At 37.6% G+C, this 15,612-nt stretch overlaps 1 protein-coding gene across 10 annotated transcripts in view; it reads left to right on the top strand.

Moving 5' to 3' along the window:
• Positions 1-15,612, top strand: part of PLCH1 (phospholipase C eta 1) — a 255,169-nt gene that overhangs the window by 154,623 nt on the left and 84,934 nt on the right. For all 10 annotated transcript variants that reach the window (XM_074405538.1, XM_074405537.1, XM_074405534.1 and 7 more), the window contains 3 exons: positions 253-498; positions 7,855-7,982; positions 10,947-11,117. In XM_074405538.1, coding sequence (XP_074261639.1) covers positions 253-498; positions 7,855-7,982; positions 10,947-11,117 — 545 coding nt within the window. The remainder of the gene's footprint in view (positions 1-252; positions 499-7,854; positions 7,983-10,946; positions 11,118-15,612) is intronic.

Raw genomic sequence — 15,612 nt, 5'->3', positions numbered from 1 at the left:
CGGCCATTTTTTTTGTATTTTTAGTAGAGATGGGGTTTCACTGTGTTGCCCAGGCTAGTCTTGAACTCCTGAGCTCAGTCCATCCACCTGCCTCGGCCTCCCAAAGTGCTGGGATTACAGGCGTGAGCCACCGCACTTGGCCTCATACTTATTTTTTATATTTAAAATGATTTTGCTTTTCTTGTTTCTTAGTACATGTAAATAAGTATCTTTGCCTGCTGTATAACTGTGTGAATATCATTTTCTTCACAGTACTTATTGATTCCATTTACAAAGTGACTGAGGGTCGGCAGTCTGAAATATTCCACAGACAAGCTGAGGGGAACTTTGACCCCAGCTGCTGCTTCACCATCTACCATGGCAACCACATGGAGTCCCTGGACCTCATCACCTCCAACCCCGAGGAGGCCCGCACCTGGATCACAGGCCTCAAGTACCTGATGGCTGGCATCAGTGATGAAGACTCCCTTGCCAAAAGGCAGAGGACCCATGACCAATATCCTTTCTAGAACTTTCTTTTGAGCTCTCTCTCTCTTGCTCTCTGTGTATACATATGTGTGTGCATGTGAAGTAAGGATTAGACTGTTTTAATTTTTCCCATAATTTCCCTTTCTCTTTCTTTACCCCTTATACCCTTCTCTCCCCTCCTGACTCTCATTCCAAATTAATGAATGCATGAAATGTGTGGAAACTTAAACTTGTATGAACTCAGGAGCAAAATTCTTTGAAGAGAATCAGTCTAGCTCCACAATCAGAGGTCTCCAAATATAGCCTCAAGTTTCCTAAGAGAGAGGAAGTGCCCACTAAGTATCATTGCCTTTTTAAAATCATAGGAATATTCATTAACTGGGAAAATACTGATTTGGATTAGAGAAAATTCTATTTTGTTATGAAGTCAGTTTAGTTTAACAAATACTCTGTGAGTTGCAGTTAGGTACTGGGCACTGAGCTTTTTCCTGCTTTTTTCTTTCTTTTTTTTTGAGATGGAGTTTCGCTCTTGTTGTCCAGGCTAGAGTGCAATGGCACAATCACTGCAACCTCCACCTCCCAGGTTCAAGCAATTCTCCTGCCTCAGCCTCCCAAGTAGCTGGGATTACAGGCATGTGTCACCATGCCTGGCTAATTTTGTATTTTTAGTAGACACAGGATTTCTCCATGTTGGTCAGGCTGGTCTTGAACTCCTGACCTCAGGTGATCTGCCTGCCCTGATCTCCCAAAGCGTTGAGATTACAAGTGTGAGCCACTGTGCCCGGCCTGCTTTTTCTCCTCCTAACTTACAGTTTGGAGACTGAACTGATCGATACCAAAGGGGAAGTTATTTTTTACTTACTAATATTTACCCTCTCAATTGCTTGAGAAACTGGAATCTAAGTCTCATTCTTGATTAAACCTTGCTTATGGTCCTGCATTGCTGACAAGATAAATGATTAATGGGGTTGGTCTGCAGGCATCTTTCCTGCTGGGATTGACTGGGCATATAGCAAGGCCTTTCTGGGCTCAATTTCCTGATCTTTAAAGTGAGGGTATTAGGCTAGTTGACTGCTTTTGTTCCCTTCCTCACATTCTGAATGGCCTTAAAATACAGGTGTCTCTGTCCATGCAGAGAATAGAGCTACTCCCTTGCCGTCATTGGTATGTGTGCCCTAATTTTTTCCCAGGGGTTGGTGATATATTTGTGCTGCTCTAGCTATAATCCCTTACCCAGAGTATTGTTGGAGCAGAATGGAAATAATTCAGCTCATGAAAGGATCTTGACAGTGTGAAAAGTCTGAGTTGATGAGCCATGATGTTTTCATCAATATTCACAGCATGCAGATAAAGGCAACTGGGATTTAGAAATGAACAAAACACAAGCAGGATTTAACTTTCTGTGCTTAAGTCTGTTGGTTTGATTTCTAACTCTTTAACATTTGGTAAAAAACAACCAACCAAAAATACTGAATGTTTTCAGGTACAGGTGTCAGAAACCATACTAACAATGCCTTCCACAATAAAGAAAATTCAGTTTCTCATAAACAAGAAATCTGAGATGGGGCAGTTCCAGGGTCAGCTAAATCATTGGTTCAGTGATATCATCAGGGACCCAGGTTCTGCCATTCTCAGCATGTTGGCTTGGTCTTGCAGCTGACTGCCCTTTCGTCAGAGCTGCTGCAGCTTCAGACAGTAGCTCTTAAGCACAGCCCTTCATAGAGGTAGCAGAGTTTCTTCTCACAAATCTTTTTTTTTTTTTTTTAAAAAGGGAAAAGAAAAAACTTACCAGAAACCCCCTAGAAGACAACTTCTCATCTTTGCCCAAAATTACTGTTGCTGGCTCATTCCTAAACCAGTCTTTTGCAGGAGAAATTAATTGACATGATTAAACTTTGATCTCAGAACCCTTTTTTTCAGCTCTTAGAAACTGAAGATGGGCTGGGTGCAGGGGCTCCTTGCTGTAATTGCAGCATTTTAGGAGGCTGAGGTGGAAGGATCACTTGAGGCCAGGAGTTTGAGACCAGTTTGGGCAACATAGTGAGACCCCATCTTTACAAAAAAATTAAAAAGATTAGCCAGTTGTGGTGGCATATGCCTGTAGTGCCAGCTACTCAGGAGGCTAAGGGGGGAAGATTGCCTGAGCTCAGGAGTTGGAGGCAATGGTGAGCTATGGTTACACCACTGTACTCAAGCTTGGAGAGCAGAGCAAGACCCCATCTCTTAAAAAGAAGAAAACTAACAAAAAACCCCTAAAGATTCTGAAACGCTTTTGTTTATGTGGGATCTATTTATTGATACTTGTCATATTAGAGATTAAATGTGAGACATAAAAATCTGTTTATAATAATAATGAACTCTGTTGCATGTTAACATTTTTATAAAAAGTATTTTTCAAAACAAAACAAATTAGAAGAGTAGTATTGCTTTACCGTTTTACAAATCTCTTTAATGTTTGACAACAGAACATATGGGTTCTCTTACCTGCTTCTGTCTTCAGTCTGTTGTGATGTGTGGTTTTGATTGAACTGCAGGAAGAAAGTCTAGCCTCAGACAGACATGTAGTTGGAAAAGGGGGAACTTCATGTTTATGGAGACCCCCAGGACTATACTCTGAGGACAGTTGTATTAAACCAAGATTTACCTCCTCCCGTCCAGTTTCCACTCATCATTAAAGCACATAGCTTTTGGGTGCCTGAACAAAATCAAGGTTGTTGTAGCAAGGAAGAGGAAAGAGCAGTGGCCGTAGGGGAAGCAACCAAATCTGGAAGCTTCTAGCCTTACCCAGTTAACTAGGACAAGTTCACAGCACTCTAGAGCCTTAGAAATGCAAATTTATGCAAAACCTTAGTCACGTATAGAAGTCTCTCTCATAATCCTTGAAAGAGATGAGTTAGAGATGGGCATAAACTGTCTTTTTGCTTTGTTGGTCAAAAGTTTTTTGAGCCTGTTTGTCCACGTTTACTTTCACTTGAAAGTTTTCATGTTCTATGGGATTCGTTTCCTGAAAATATGCTGTCCAGAAAGCAGGTGTACTGTGGCACTACACAGAGAAACAATTTTATATATAGAAGCAGTTGATTTTTTGTGTCAGTGAAGGAAAAAAGGGAAATAATAATAAATTAATGAATAGTTAGTAAAGAGGAAGCTGAAGTAAAAAACGAGAAAGGTTACGTTGAGTCAGGGAATCACTTTAATATGGATTTGTCAGAATTTAATAGTGTTTTAGATAACATCCTAATAATGGATTACATCCTTAATTTTACAAATATTTAATTCTACATTAATGAAGAGAACAGATTTGAGATGTTCGTTATTAGATTTCACTTAGGACTGAAAATTTTAACTGTGAAGGAATAATGAGAATAATGAATCTTAAATGGCTGCATGAGAAAATCCATCCAGTCTAGGGTGTAACTTACTTCTGCAGTATGGCCATGTTGAGTGATGGCTATGATGCAGTGCTCATACTTACTAGAAGAAATCCAGTGTCATTAAGGGATCAGACCTGCTGCTGCACTGCCTAGGGTAACGCCCCCACTCTCCCTGTACTGTGTAAATTTGGATAAATTACTTACATTCTTTTGCCTTCAAGTCTTTTATCTGAAACATGGTAATAATGATAATGATGGTATCTACCGTATAGAGCTGTGTGAAGATCAAGTGAGTATATTTATATAGTCTTTAGAACACTGCCTAGCACCTAATAAGCATTTTACAAGTAATAGGTACTGTTGTCATTGCAAAAAAGAGGTAGAGTGGCAAATCTTTAGCCTTCCTATTCAGATAAATGAAAGCCTGAATTCTCAGCAGATCTGTATGCAAAGATGATAGTGATGGATCAGCAATTTTCTCCATCAGACCATTCTCCTTCATATTTTCCCCACCTATCTCATGACCCCATGAGGGAAATTATTACCTCCAGAAGGCTTTAGATGGCCTGTTAATGTATGTTGTAAATTCAGACTTTATTCTTTCCCCTCAAACTGCTGGGCAAATTGCCCACTCCTGATTTTTGTGTGAACTCCTGAGCTAAGAATAGATTTTAAATGGTTAAAAAAGTCAAAAGAAAAACATTTTGTGACCTGTGAAAATTATTGGAAATTAAAATCTTAAGGTTCATAAATAAAGGTTTATTGGAACACAACCATGTTCATTAATTTATGTCTGTATGGCTGCTTTCTCATGACAGTGACTGAGTGGAATAGTTGCAGCTGAGAGCAAATGTCCTGCAAAACTTAAAATATTCACTATCAGGCCCTTTACAGAAAAGTCTGCCCTCCCCTGTACTAGACAGGATCATTCAATGCTCCTACAGTCTCTTGATAGAAAATCCTAGACCATTACTTTGCAGTCTCACTCAGATTTCTCTGTGGAATGACTGATTTCTCTTTTTAAACTTACTATGTGTGTGGCTGTAAATTAGTAATTCAGGGCTTTATTGGGAACTCATACCTTAATTATGAAGAACATATTTAAGATATCAGGACATTTTTACTTGGAGTTTTATACCATGTGGACCATTACTGGAAAGAACAGTTTTTTCGTTTATGAAATCTTAGGGATGGAAGGGATTTCAAGGTTAAAAGTCATTCTCCTTGACATTGTAGGTGAAGAAACAGGGCTTCAAGAGGTGGTGTGAGTAAACCACAGTTACAGGACGAAGTAAGCAGTAGAATTAGGACTAGTGTATATTTCTTGGTTTGATTCCACCTCTGTTTCTACTTTACCAGTCCCCTAAACCAATAGTCAAGGCCAGTTTCCATGTTGGTGCTAAAGGCTTTGCAGACACAGGCTTATCCTAATGATATGTATCTGCAGAATACACACATGCTTAGGGTTTGGCTGTCCCTTCCTCTTCTCTGGAGAAGACTTTGAGAGGCTTTGATAAAGAATTATAGAATAAAATGTTAAAAATATTACTGCCATTGGACTCCTTTTATCACTTCCTTGAACTCCAGCCATATACTTTGTGGAACACAGAGTAGTGTCCACAGTTGAAAGCCCCAAGTGGGTGCTGCGTGTCTTGAAAACAGAAAAAAATGAGACTCAGGCACTTATTAGTAATTGTGCCAAATGTTTCATCCTTTTGGTTCTTCAGTTAGTTTTCCCCCAGATCTGGAACTCCCTTTAACTTTTAGGGATCATATAAAATGAAGTCCTAACAAGTCTATGGGGAAAAATTGAACTAGAAAGAGCTGGGCTACTTATTTTAAAATGTTTTAAAGGGAAAAAATGAAATAAGGTATTTACAAAATATGAAATAAGGAAATCTGAAAATCTCCTGTACTTAATTTTAGAAGGAATAATACTTTACCCATCTGGTTGCTTTTACTCTCTGAGATATAATCTGCAGTCATAATCTGAATCTCATAGAAATGGAAATATGCTATGCCCTCTCCTCTGATACACATTCATTCTCCCATTTCTTGGTTTTAAATCTATAGCTTTCTATTACTTTGATTCTCTGGTTTCTTCCATCATCTTATTCCTTTTCTCTCCATTACTCTTCAAACTTTCAAGTTTAATTCCGTTTTCTAAATTTGCACACAATACTTGCTTTTTGTAACCTACCCCTCAACAACTGTGAACCATCCATTTAAAAAAATCCTTTGCTAAAAGTTAACTGGGAATTTTCAATTCCTGTATTTATTACCATTTCATCTGCTTTCTCACTATGTAAAGCAACCTAAGGTTTCTGTCATTGAGGATCCTTTAAAATTTCAGTTCACATGGTGTAAATCTCCTGTATCTAAACTCAACCTCTTATTCTCAGTCACCCCATCTCATACCTGAGCTTTGAGGGCACCTCCTAGCACTTTACACTCGTATTTCACATTACCTGCCTGTGATTTAGAAATTTGGGCCGATTAAATGAGAACCATTAAAGCTAGTAATAGGAAGAGAAGCATAGTGCAGAGACAGACCTTATGTGTAGAAGAGTATGCTAGATCAGGTACAAAAGGCCTGGGTTGAGACCTGGTTCTCATACTAATTCTTACCATATTTCTCCCTCTCCTCTCATTTTCTATTTTTATCTGAACAATAAAGAGATTGAACTAGATGACCTAATTTGCTAAATGTTGGAGTGGGACTGAGAAAAGAGAATTGAAAAGAAAAAGATACTAGGTAAAAGAGCATAGGAGAAGATAAGCCCTATATTTATGATATTTGGGGTTTCATCATAAAGAGATTCTTAAACAGAGAGTGGTGAAGAGCTGTAATACGGGGCCGTTCCTGCTACATGCCATCTATATGCCTCATAAATGAAGAACTCTAACCTTATGAATGGGAACTAGCAGGGATACAAGGTTTGTGTTATGAACATGGCAGCATAACTAAGAAAAACTGGTCAGGAAATGAGAAACAAAAAGGGATAACATTTGAAGTCATAGAAATATTTATGTTTATGGAGTTTGCTATTGGAGGTGTGAGTTAAGGTGTTACTGTCTTGCTAGATTGGAATTAGAACAAGTCATGTAGCATTTTTCTGCTACAGTTGATCAAATATAGTGTTTTATAATAATAGATTTGATATTTGGATAAGAGTGAGTAAGAATGTTTGAATTAAAGGTGCTCAAAATAATTTGTTTTATCTCTCATTTCTCAGTGGAGGGAAGCACCTTTTTTTTGAGATGGATTTTTGGTCTTGTCGCCCATGCTGGAGTGCAATGGCGCAATCTTGGGTCACTGCAACATTTGCCTCCCGAGTTCAAGGATTCTCCTGCCTCAACCTCTTATGTAGCTGAGATTACAGGTGCCTGCCACCATGCCCAGCTTTTTTATATTTTTAGTAGAGATGGGGTTTCACCATGTTGGCCAGGCTGCTCTCAAACTCCTGACTTCAGGTGATCCACCTCCCTCAGCTTCCCAGTGTGCTGGGATTACAGATGTGAGCCGCCGCGCCTGGCCGGGAACCCCCTTTATCTGTTCTCCTTCCATTCCTGGTTTGTTGTTGTCATCACTATTAGTAGCTCATCAGAGCCTATGGATTGCAGGGCCTCCTCCAAAGAATTTCTTCTCAAGTTCTGTTACTGACACATGTCCTTGTGAGTATTCTGTGAGAGCAGTTTTTAATTTTGATGAGAACACAGGTTATATATATATATATATATATATATATTTTTTTTTTTTTTAATTGCATTTTAGGTTTTGGGGTACATGTGAAGAACATGCAGCATTGTTGCACAGGTACATAAATGGCAATGTGGTTTGCTGTCTTCCTCCCCATCACCTTTATCTGGCATTTCTCCCCATGTTATTCCCCTCCAAGTCCCCATCCTCCACTGTCCCTCCCCTAGTTCGTCCCCAACAGACCTCAGTGTGTGATGCTCCCCTCTCTGTGTCCATGAGAGCACAGGTGTTTTCTTTGACCTTTCTGCACATGGGTGAAGCAGACCTTTGAGGAAGCTGATAAGAATGGTGATGGCTTGTTGAATATTGAAGAGATACATCAGCTGATGCATAAACTGAATGTTAATCTACCCCGAAGAAAAGTCAGACAAATGTTTCAGGTCAGTTTTCACAATTTCACTGGCCTTATGTAAAACACACAGAGGTTATCGATACACTTAGGTATATTAAAAGGCTATTTTGCTTTGTTGGAAGCTAATATATGTGCTCTGTACTGTTTTGTTTTTCTTTGATGAAGAAATGATTTTGTTTTATCAAGTAAAAAGACTATAAACTTAGCATGTGTCCAGAATTTCACTTCCTGAAATGCTTTTCTGTTATTTTTGCTGTTTTCCTGACACTTAAATAATGGAGGAAACTTGATTGAGTCTTTTGACAGAACAATAATAGCTCATTTGCCTACCTCATGGGGCTGTTGGGAGGATCAGAATAAAGACTAGATAACATGACCAAAAAATAGCACTTGTCTAAAACCTCAAGAGCTCTCTAGTTTGTCTCTGAGGAGTTCAAGATTTAGTATCCATGAGGATTAGGAGAGCAATTCACTCCTACCATTTAGGGAGCTCTCTAGAATTTCATTCCACTCCTCATTGATGTTAGATGAAGTGCTCTTTCCCTGTTGATAAGTCATTGAGAAAAATCCTTGGGCCCAGACTTATTCTGTGGCATCCAGCTAGGACTGCATTTAGTCCTCATCTGAGGTGCAGAAGTGAGCTCTCATTTAAGTCAGAGCAAAGACAATGTTAGGCTATTAGAAATTACTAGAGTATTAACTTATAAAAGGTTGTTATTTGAAGATAAGTCATGTGTATAATCCATGTTTTGTAATGATTTTCTATTCTAAGGGAATACGTAAGTGGTACTTTGTACATGTAAAAATAAGCATAGGAGGGCAATACGATGTTTAATGTTTTATGCTTGTTCTTTGAGATGGTAAGAAGAGAGACCACATGGGATATATGTTGCAACAACAAATGGAAGACAGAGGCTGGCTCTGTTCTGTGACCTTTTAGGGTGGCCCTGTTCTTGGTTGGAGATGGTTTGCATTGTGGGAAGCTGAGTCCCATTGCACTGGAGAACAGCATGAGAGAATGGGAAGAGGAGGAAGGAGTGACATTTGCTATATAGGGAACCTGAGAGATAGACTGAAGGACTTTGGAGGGGAAATGAACTATGTTTAAACATATGGGAAGGTTTGACATGTTTCTGGTATTCCTTGTCATCCCACTTTTGCCTGCTGTGAGCTCCACCTCCTATCTGTTCATTTGCATGGGAGCTATCACAGCATTGAAGAGGTAGCTGCTGATTCATTGTGAGAGGCAATCTTAAAGAGGAGGGCAAAGTCTATACCTATGCAAATCATGATTTCTTGGGTAATTTTGTGAAGTCAAATTTGGAAGTATTTGTTCATAATTGGCCCAAGGTTAGCAACATTTAAAAAAGATTTTAATGACCACTTAGACTTTGAAAACTTTGTTTAAAACCATGTAACAGTTGAGTATCCTTCACAAAATCTGTGCATTTCAAAATGCCATTCATTCCCTTTCTGTTTTTGTTTAGTTACAATTGTGTTCACTTAGAATGAAGAAAATCACATAAATGGGTCAGTTGCTCATTGTTTATCCCTAATAGTTTCATGGTTTTATGAATCATTCAGCCAACCAGTAAGTAAGGCATATGATGAAAGCTTTGTGCTCAATTATTACTAGAAACAGATAATTTTAACAAGAAATCAATCCAGATGGATTGTTCAGACTTTTCTATGGAGGGAAAGCAGGGAATTACCAATGATGCCCATGGATTTAATAGCATCAGCCCTACCTATGGCTAATTAAGAGATTCTCTCATATGTAAAAGTTATATTTGATTGGATTACAGTTCAGAAACCAATGAGAGACTGATATTATTCTCACGTGTTAAATATATCTTCTTTCTTTTGTTCTTGATTAGTCTTGTTCAAGCTTTCTCATTTTTATTGGTTCTCTAGAAATCAGGCTTTGGTCTTCCTTCTCACCTGTATGTTATAGCTGTTGGTTTTCTATTTTATTACTTTTTGCTTTTGTTTATAATTTATTTCCTTCACTTAATTTTTTTTCACATTTTGAGTTGAATTATTAGCTTTAAAAAAAAACTACTTTGCTCTCTAATAAAATTAAGACTTCAAGTTTCATTCTGTTATTTTATAAGTTTTAACATGTATTTTTCATTTCTATATATTTCATTTCCTGTTTAGGATTGTATTGTTTCTAGTTTTTTTTTTTTAAGCTTTCTTTGTTAATTTATAAATTTACAGTGGTCAGAACCATTGGTTTGTATTGTTATACCTAATCGAGTTAGAAGGAAAGCGCCACACCCTGAGTTCCAATTGAAAGTCCTTTATTGCCAGCAACTGAGAGTCAGCTTACGCTCACAATCTCTGGGTCCAGAAGAAGGGCTTTGATTCCTTTTTATATCTTGCTTAAGAGAGGGGAGGGGAAGACTAGCTGAAGCAGAATTTATAGAAGCAGAACAAGCAAGTTAGATAAGGAGGCTGGTAACTAGGAGGCAGGAGGTTCCCATGATTGTTGATTACTAAGGAGTGTATACACAAGCGGTTCCCATGATTGCAATAACCAAGGGGTTTATTTGGCACTTGCCATACAATCAATCAAGGGGATATTAACAGTAGCAAGTGGGCTTGTCAAGCAGGATATGGTTACAATGGTTATATGCCTCTATAGTTCTAAGCACAGCATGACCCAGCACAGTAGCATGACCCAGGTATGCACTCAAGGGAGAAATGGCAGGAGGGGTGAGGTGAAGGTTAAGATGGAATCTGTCTGGCTCTCAGCAAGATGGAGTCTGTCAGGCTAACACAGAGTAGGTTAGTACAGTGTGAGGTTGATTCTTTATAATTTGTTGAAACTTTCTTTCTGGCCAAATATTTGGTCACTTTTTATAATGTTCCATGTGTGCTCACCACTTGGAATTTGTGTACTAGCCCTTTTCTGGTAAATATTATTACCCAGTGTTCAATTTCTTATTTCTAACCTTCAAATTACTTTTTTTTTCTATGCCCTTTTCAGGAAGCTGACACAGATGAGAATCAAGGAACTTTGACATTTGAAGAGTTCTGTGTTTTTTACAAAATGATGTCTTTGAGACGAGATCTTTATTTGTTGCTTTTGAGCTACAGTGACAAGAAAGATCATCTAACTGTGGAAGAACTGGCTCAGTTTTTGAAGGTGGAGCAAAAGGTATCATTTGACTGTTAAAATGAAAGTTTACTTGAAAGTACTCATGAAAGATACAAGGCTTTCTTTTGGTGTTAAATATAGGTATGCTTTAAATTTCACAAAGGGAATGAATATCACAGGTTCACAAAAATATTATCTATGAGTCATTTAAAACAATTTTTAGCAGCTTTTAAGAGAGGAAGTGGTAACTTGAACACTGGGTTATATAATTCTTAACCTTAAATGCATTGAGTACAGATATGCACATTTTCCCACAAAGGAATGAATGTTAATATTTTAATACAATGGTAATGCTTTCTTTATACTAATACTATGATGTATTAATAATATTAGTTTAAATTTAAACTTTATATTAGTATAAATTAGTCAAATTTATTTTAAATATAAATTTATATACTAATAAAATAGCTAGATATTTAACTATGACATAATTCTTAAGTACTATTATGGTATGCCATTGATAATTCTGATGGGAAACTGGCATTTGATCATGTGAAAAGGCTAAGTGAATTAGGCCCTGATTAGCAAAGAGAACCTCTATAGCAGGCGTCCCCAAACTTTTTACACAGGGGGCCAGTTCACTGTCCCTCAGACCATTGGAGGGCTGCCACATACTGTGCTCCTCTCACTGACTACCAGTGAAAGAGATGCCCCTTCCTGAAGTGTGGGGGGCCGGATAAACGGCCTCAGGGGGCCGCATGTGGCCCGCAGGCCATAGTTTGAGGAAGCCTGCTCTATAGGGTGAGTGAGGGTCAGCAAGCAAGTCTTCTCAGTCTGTTTTCTAAATATCTCCTCGAAGTCTGTTTTTCACTAAAGTGGAAGAATAAATGAATGTTTCATTCAAATTTTTTAACCTTTTGTATTAGACTTCTTGAGAGGAGGCTTTGCTTTTGTGCAGTTGATGAGGTTTACTTTTAATTTTCTTAATGGACTAATTGTCAATATAAAGAGCTGCTTAACTCCTTTGTTCATTTTAAGTCAATGGCATTTAGCTCTGTTGAAATCATTCAAAAAATCGTCAAATATTTGGGCTCTATAGTACAATAACCAGTAGAAATAATTCTTTCTAAGGTATTCACACAAATAATCAGCCAGCTTGTGCTTGAACACTTTTACATTTTTTAAGAAAAGCTTTGTTGAGATATTATTCACATACCATAAAATTCATCCTTTTCAATTATACATTTCAGTGGGGTTTTTAGTATATCAACAGAATTTTGCAACTATTGGCCAGGCACGGTGGCTCATGCCTGTAATGCCAGCACTTCGGGAGGCTGAGGTGGGCAGATCATCTGAGGTCAGGAGTTTGGACCAGCCTGGTCAAAATGGTGAAACCCTGTCTCTACTAAAAATACAAAAGTCAGCTGGGTGTGGTGGCAAACCCCTGTAATCCCAGCTACTTGGGAGGCTGAGACAGGGAGAATTGCTTGAATCCAGGAGGCAGATGTTGTAGTGAGCTGAGATGGCGCCACTGCCCTCCAGCCTGGGCAACAGAGCAAGACTCCATCTGAAAAAAATAGAAAGAAAAAAAGAGTTGTGCAACTATAACCACTATCTAACTTCAGAACATTCTCAGCACCCTAAGAAGAAACCCCATACCTATTAGCAACTATTCCCCATTTCTTTCTCCCCCACAGGCTGTGGCAACAACTAAAATTTCTATCAATGTTGATTTGTCTATGCCGTACATTTCATGTAAAGGGAATCAAATCATATGTGACCTTTGTGATTGGCTTCCTTCATTTGACATAATGTTTTCAAGATTCATTCGTGTTGTGGCATTATCAGTACTTCATTTCTTCTTCTTGACAAATAACATACCATTGTATGACTATATCACATTTTGTTTATATATTCATCAGTTGATGGAAATTTGGGTCATTTGCTTTTTTGAGCCCATTATGCATAATGCTGCGGTGAACATTCATGTACAAGTTTTTGTGTGGACATATGTTGTCAAGTCTCTTGAATATATATCTAAGTGGAAAAGCTGGGTCACATAGTTTGATCCGTTCTTTCATTCTGGATCTGAATGTTGCAAAGACTTTATGTGAACCAGGATAAACTTCTGCCACAGAGCCCCAGTGAAAAAAACATTGGATTAATATCTGAATATCAGAGACGGGTACATTTCCACTAGCTCTTAAGAAGTATAACTGATTGAGGATGTTCTGGATGACTTTGACAGTTGCGTTTTCTTCCTTCAAGATGTTAACAAGGATTTGAGATGCTATTAAGGAGATTGAAGTTTGGGTGGGTGCTTGGGTTAGTAAAATTTCAAATTAATTAATTTCCTTATATGAATAAATACTTTATTTCCTAGGCATTGTGCCAAGTTTGGGTAATGGACAAAACCTACCCTCAGAAAGCTCAAAATAAAGAGCTTTTTTTCTTTTTCTTTTTTTTTTTTTCCGGTACTTTATGATCTTGAGAGTCTGTGATCAAAGGAAAGAGAATGCTAAGAAATAAAACAACATGCTTTTTAAAGTTTGCTGGATTTTTCCTTTTTGAGGTAGAATACAGTTTATTATAATTATTGTGCTATTTTTTTTTCTGGAAAGTTTGCTTCTTTAAAAGAAATACTTATGTGAAGATACTAAAAATTAGTTTTAGTACTAATTTGAATTAAATTGAATATTTGAAGTGATTTTCATTTGAGAGTTAATTCTTTTAACTTTCTTTAATTTTCTCCTACATAACCTGGAAAATTATGTTAAACTTGGTGTAGTCTAAAACCTACTTGACACTCATAATTCGAGCTAGTAAATGCTGCTTATAGATTCATAAATGGCAAAAAAAGTCTCACTGATTCAAAATCTGCTCTTATTTATATTAACAAACATTTTGATAGTATTTAAATTTAAATGCAATATTTGAATTTTTTACATGTGAGATTAATTTGATGATCGGAGTCTTTAACATTTTGCTTTAGCAAGAATGAAAAAAAAGTAGAAAGTATTTGGTAAACCAAATCCATATATATGTGTTTTTCTGAATGATTTACTTATTATTGAGCCATAGGATAAAATATTTTCATGGCTTTTGAAACATATCTCCATAATGATATAAGATTTGTTTCAGTTTATAATTAAGAAAGCAGTGAGCAAATTATTAGTTATTAAATGGATCACTTTTAGTGCTAATATGGTAGCTATAGAATAAGTTAATGTTTATTTGGTTAATATTTTTGGATAGCAGTGATGATATTTTTACACGTTTGTTTTTTAATTGCAGTTTTTGAACTTTGAAGTGCTTTTTAAAATACAGAAAAGTCTGTATGCATTCTGTCCTTTTTTTCTGTTGTTTATTGCCTCGGTGTGTGTGTGTGTGTGTGTGTGTGTGTGTGTGTGTGAGAGAGAGAGAGAGAGAGAGAGAGAGAGAGAGAGAGAGAGACTGGCAGGCAGGCAAACACAGAGACAGAGACTAACAGGCAGAGAGCCTGGTTTTCCCCCAGTAATTCCAGGTGGATATTTATTCTGTTTAAATGCCATTAAAGAGCCAAACACTAGCACCACACTATTAATTCTTATTTGAGAGGTGGCAATACGCAAGTAGGAACCAGTTTCAATGCCTTTCTTGATGTCTCTTTCAAACTCCCAAAGTTAAATGCATTAAACATGTTTTCTGATAATGTTTCTCTTATCCTCTTCATCAGTAATATTAATCACCTCTTTTAAACAGATTAACACTTCATTTGGCAAGAAATTTTAAAAAATTACTAGACTGTGTGGTACAACGACAGTGAGCAGGACTGGAAACACGCCTTGCTTACCTTGTGATTTGATTGCATTAACTTTTCATCCTTGACTTTGTGAATTATAAATGCTTTTGGTAGTAACATTGCCCTTGGAACAGTAGTGTGAGAAATAAATAAGTTGTGGATGTAACTTCCTAGTGCATTGCCTGGTTTATTAGCTGGACAGATCTGGCCATTTCCAAGGAGCAATGTCAGATTCCTAGTGGGCAAGTAGGAACCTGCACATGTACTTGGCTGTAAAATTCTGTAGGTGTGGAGAAGTGTGTTTTCCATACTCATCACTAAGGTCATACCAGAGGTACCTATAACAAAAGACTGATTCATAAGAGAAAAACATACAAATGTATCTAACAGGTTTTTAATAACACAGAGGAGCCTTTATAAGGCACTGAAGACCCAGAGAGTCAGGCAACCCTGTGTATTTCTTATGCTAGGTTTAATGAGGAGTTGACAGTCATGGAGAAATATGTTTACAGGACAAGGGGATGATCTAATGGCAGTAAATAGGGAATTTAGCAAGGTGTGTTTGTTCAGATTCTTTTTGGCATCTCTGTGTCTTTGGTTCCTTTCCTCTGGGTATTGGGAAGGTGTCCATGGTCCCTTGAATGAGGGTCACATGGCCTGCTTCAGGGGAAGCTCAGAAAATTCTTCCTAGGTTTTATGGGTGGAAGGGCTAGGATAAGGCCAGAGATACCTTTCCTTTACTGCAGTTTTCACAAATGCCAGGGTGCTATATTT

The sequence above is a fragment of the Saimiri boliviensis genome, chromosome 9, assembly GCF_048565385.1.
Source record: "Saimiri boliviensis isolate mSaiBol1 chromosome 9, mSaiBol1.pri, whole genome shotgun sequence".
NCBI classification, from domain to species: domain Eukaryota; kingdom Metazoa; phylum Chordata; class Mammalia; order Primates; family Cebidae; genus Saimiri; species Saimiri boliviensis.
The sequence above is the reverse complement of the archived record's forward strand: the minus strand, read 5'-3'. Positions and strand labels throughout refer to the sequence as shown.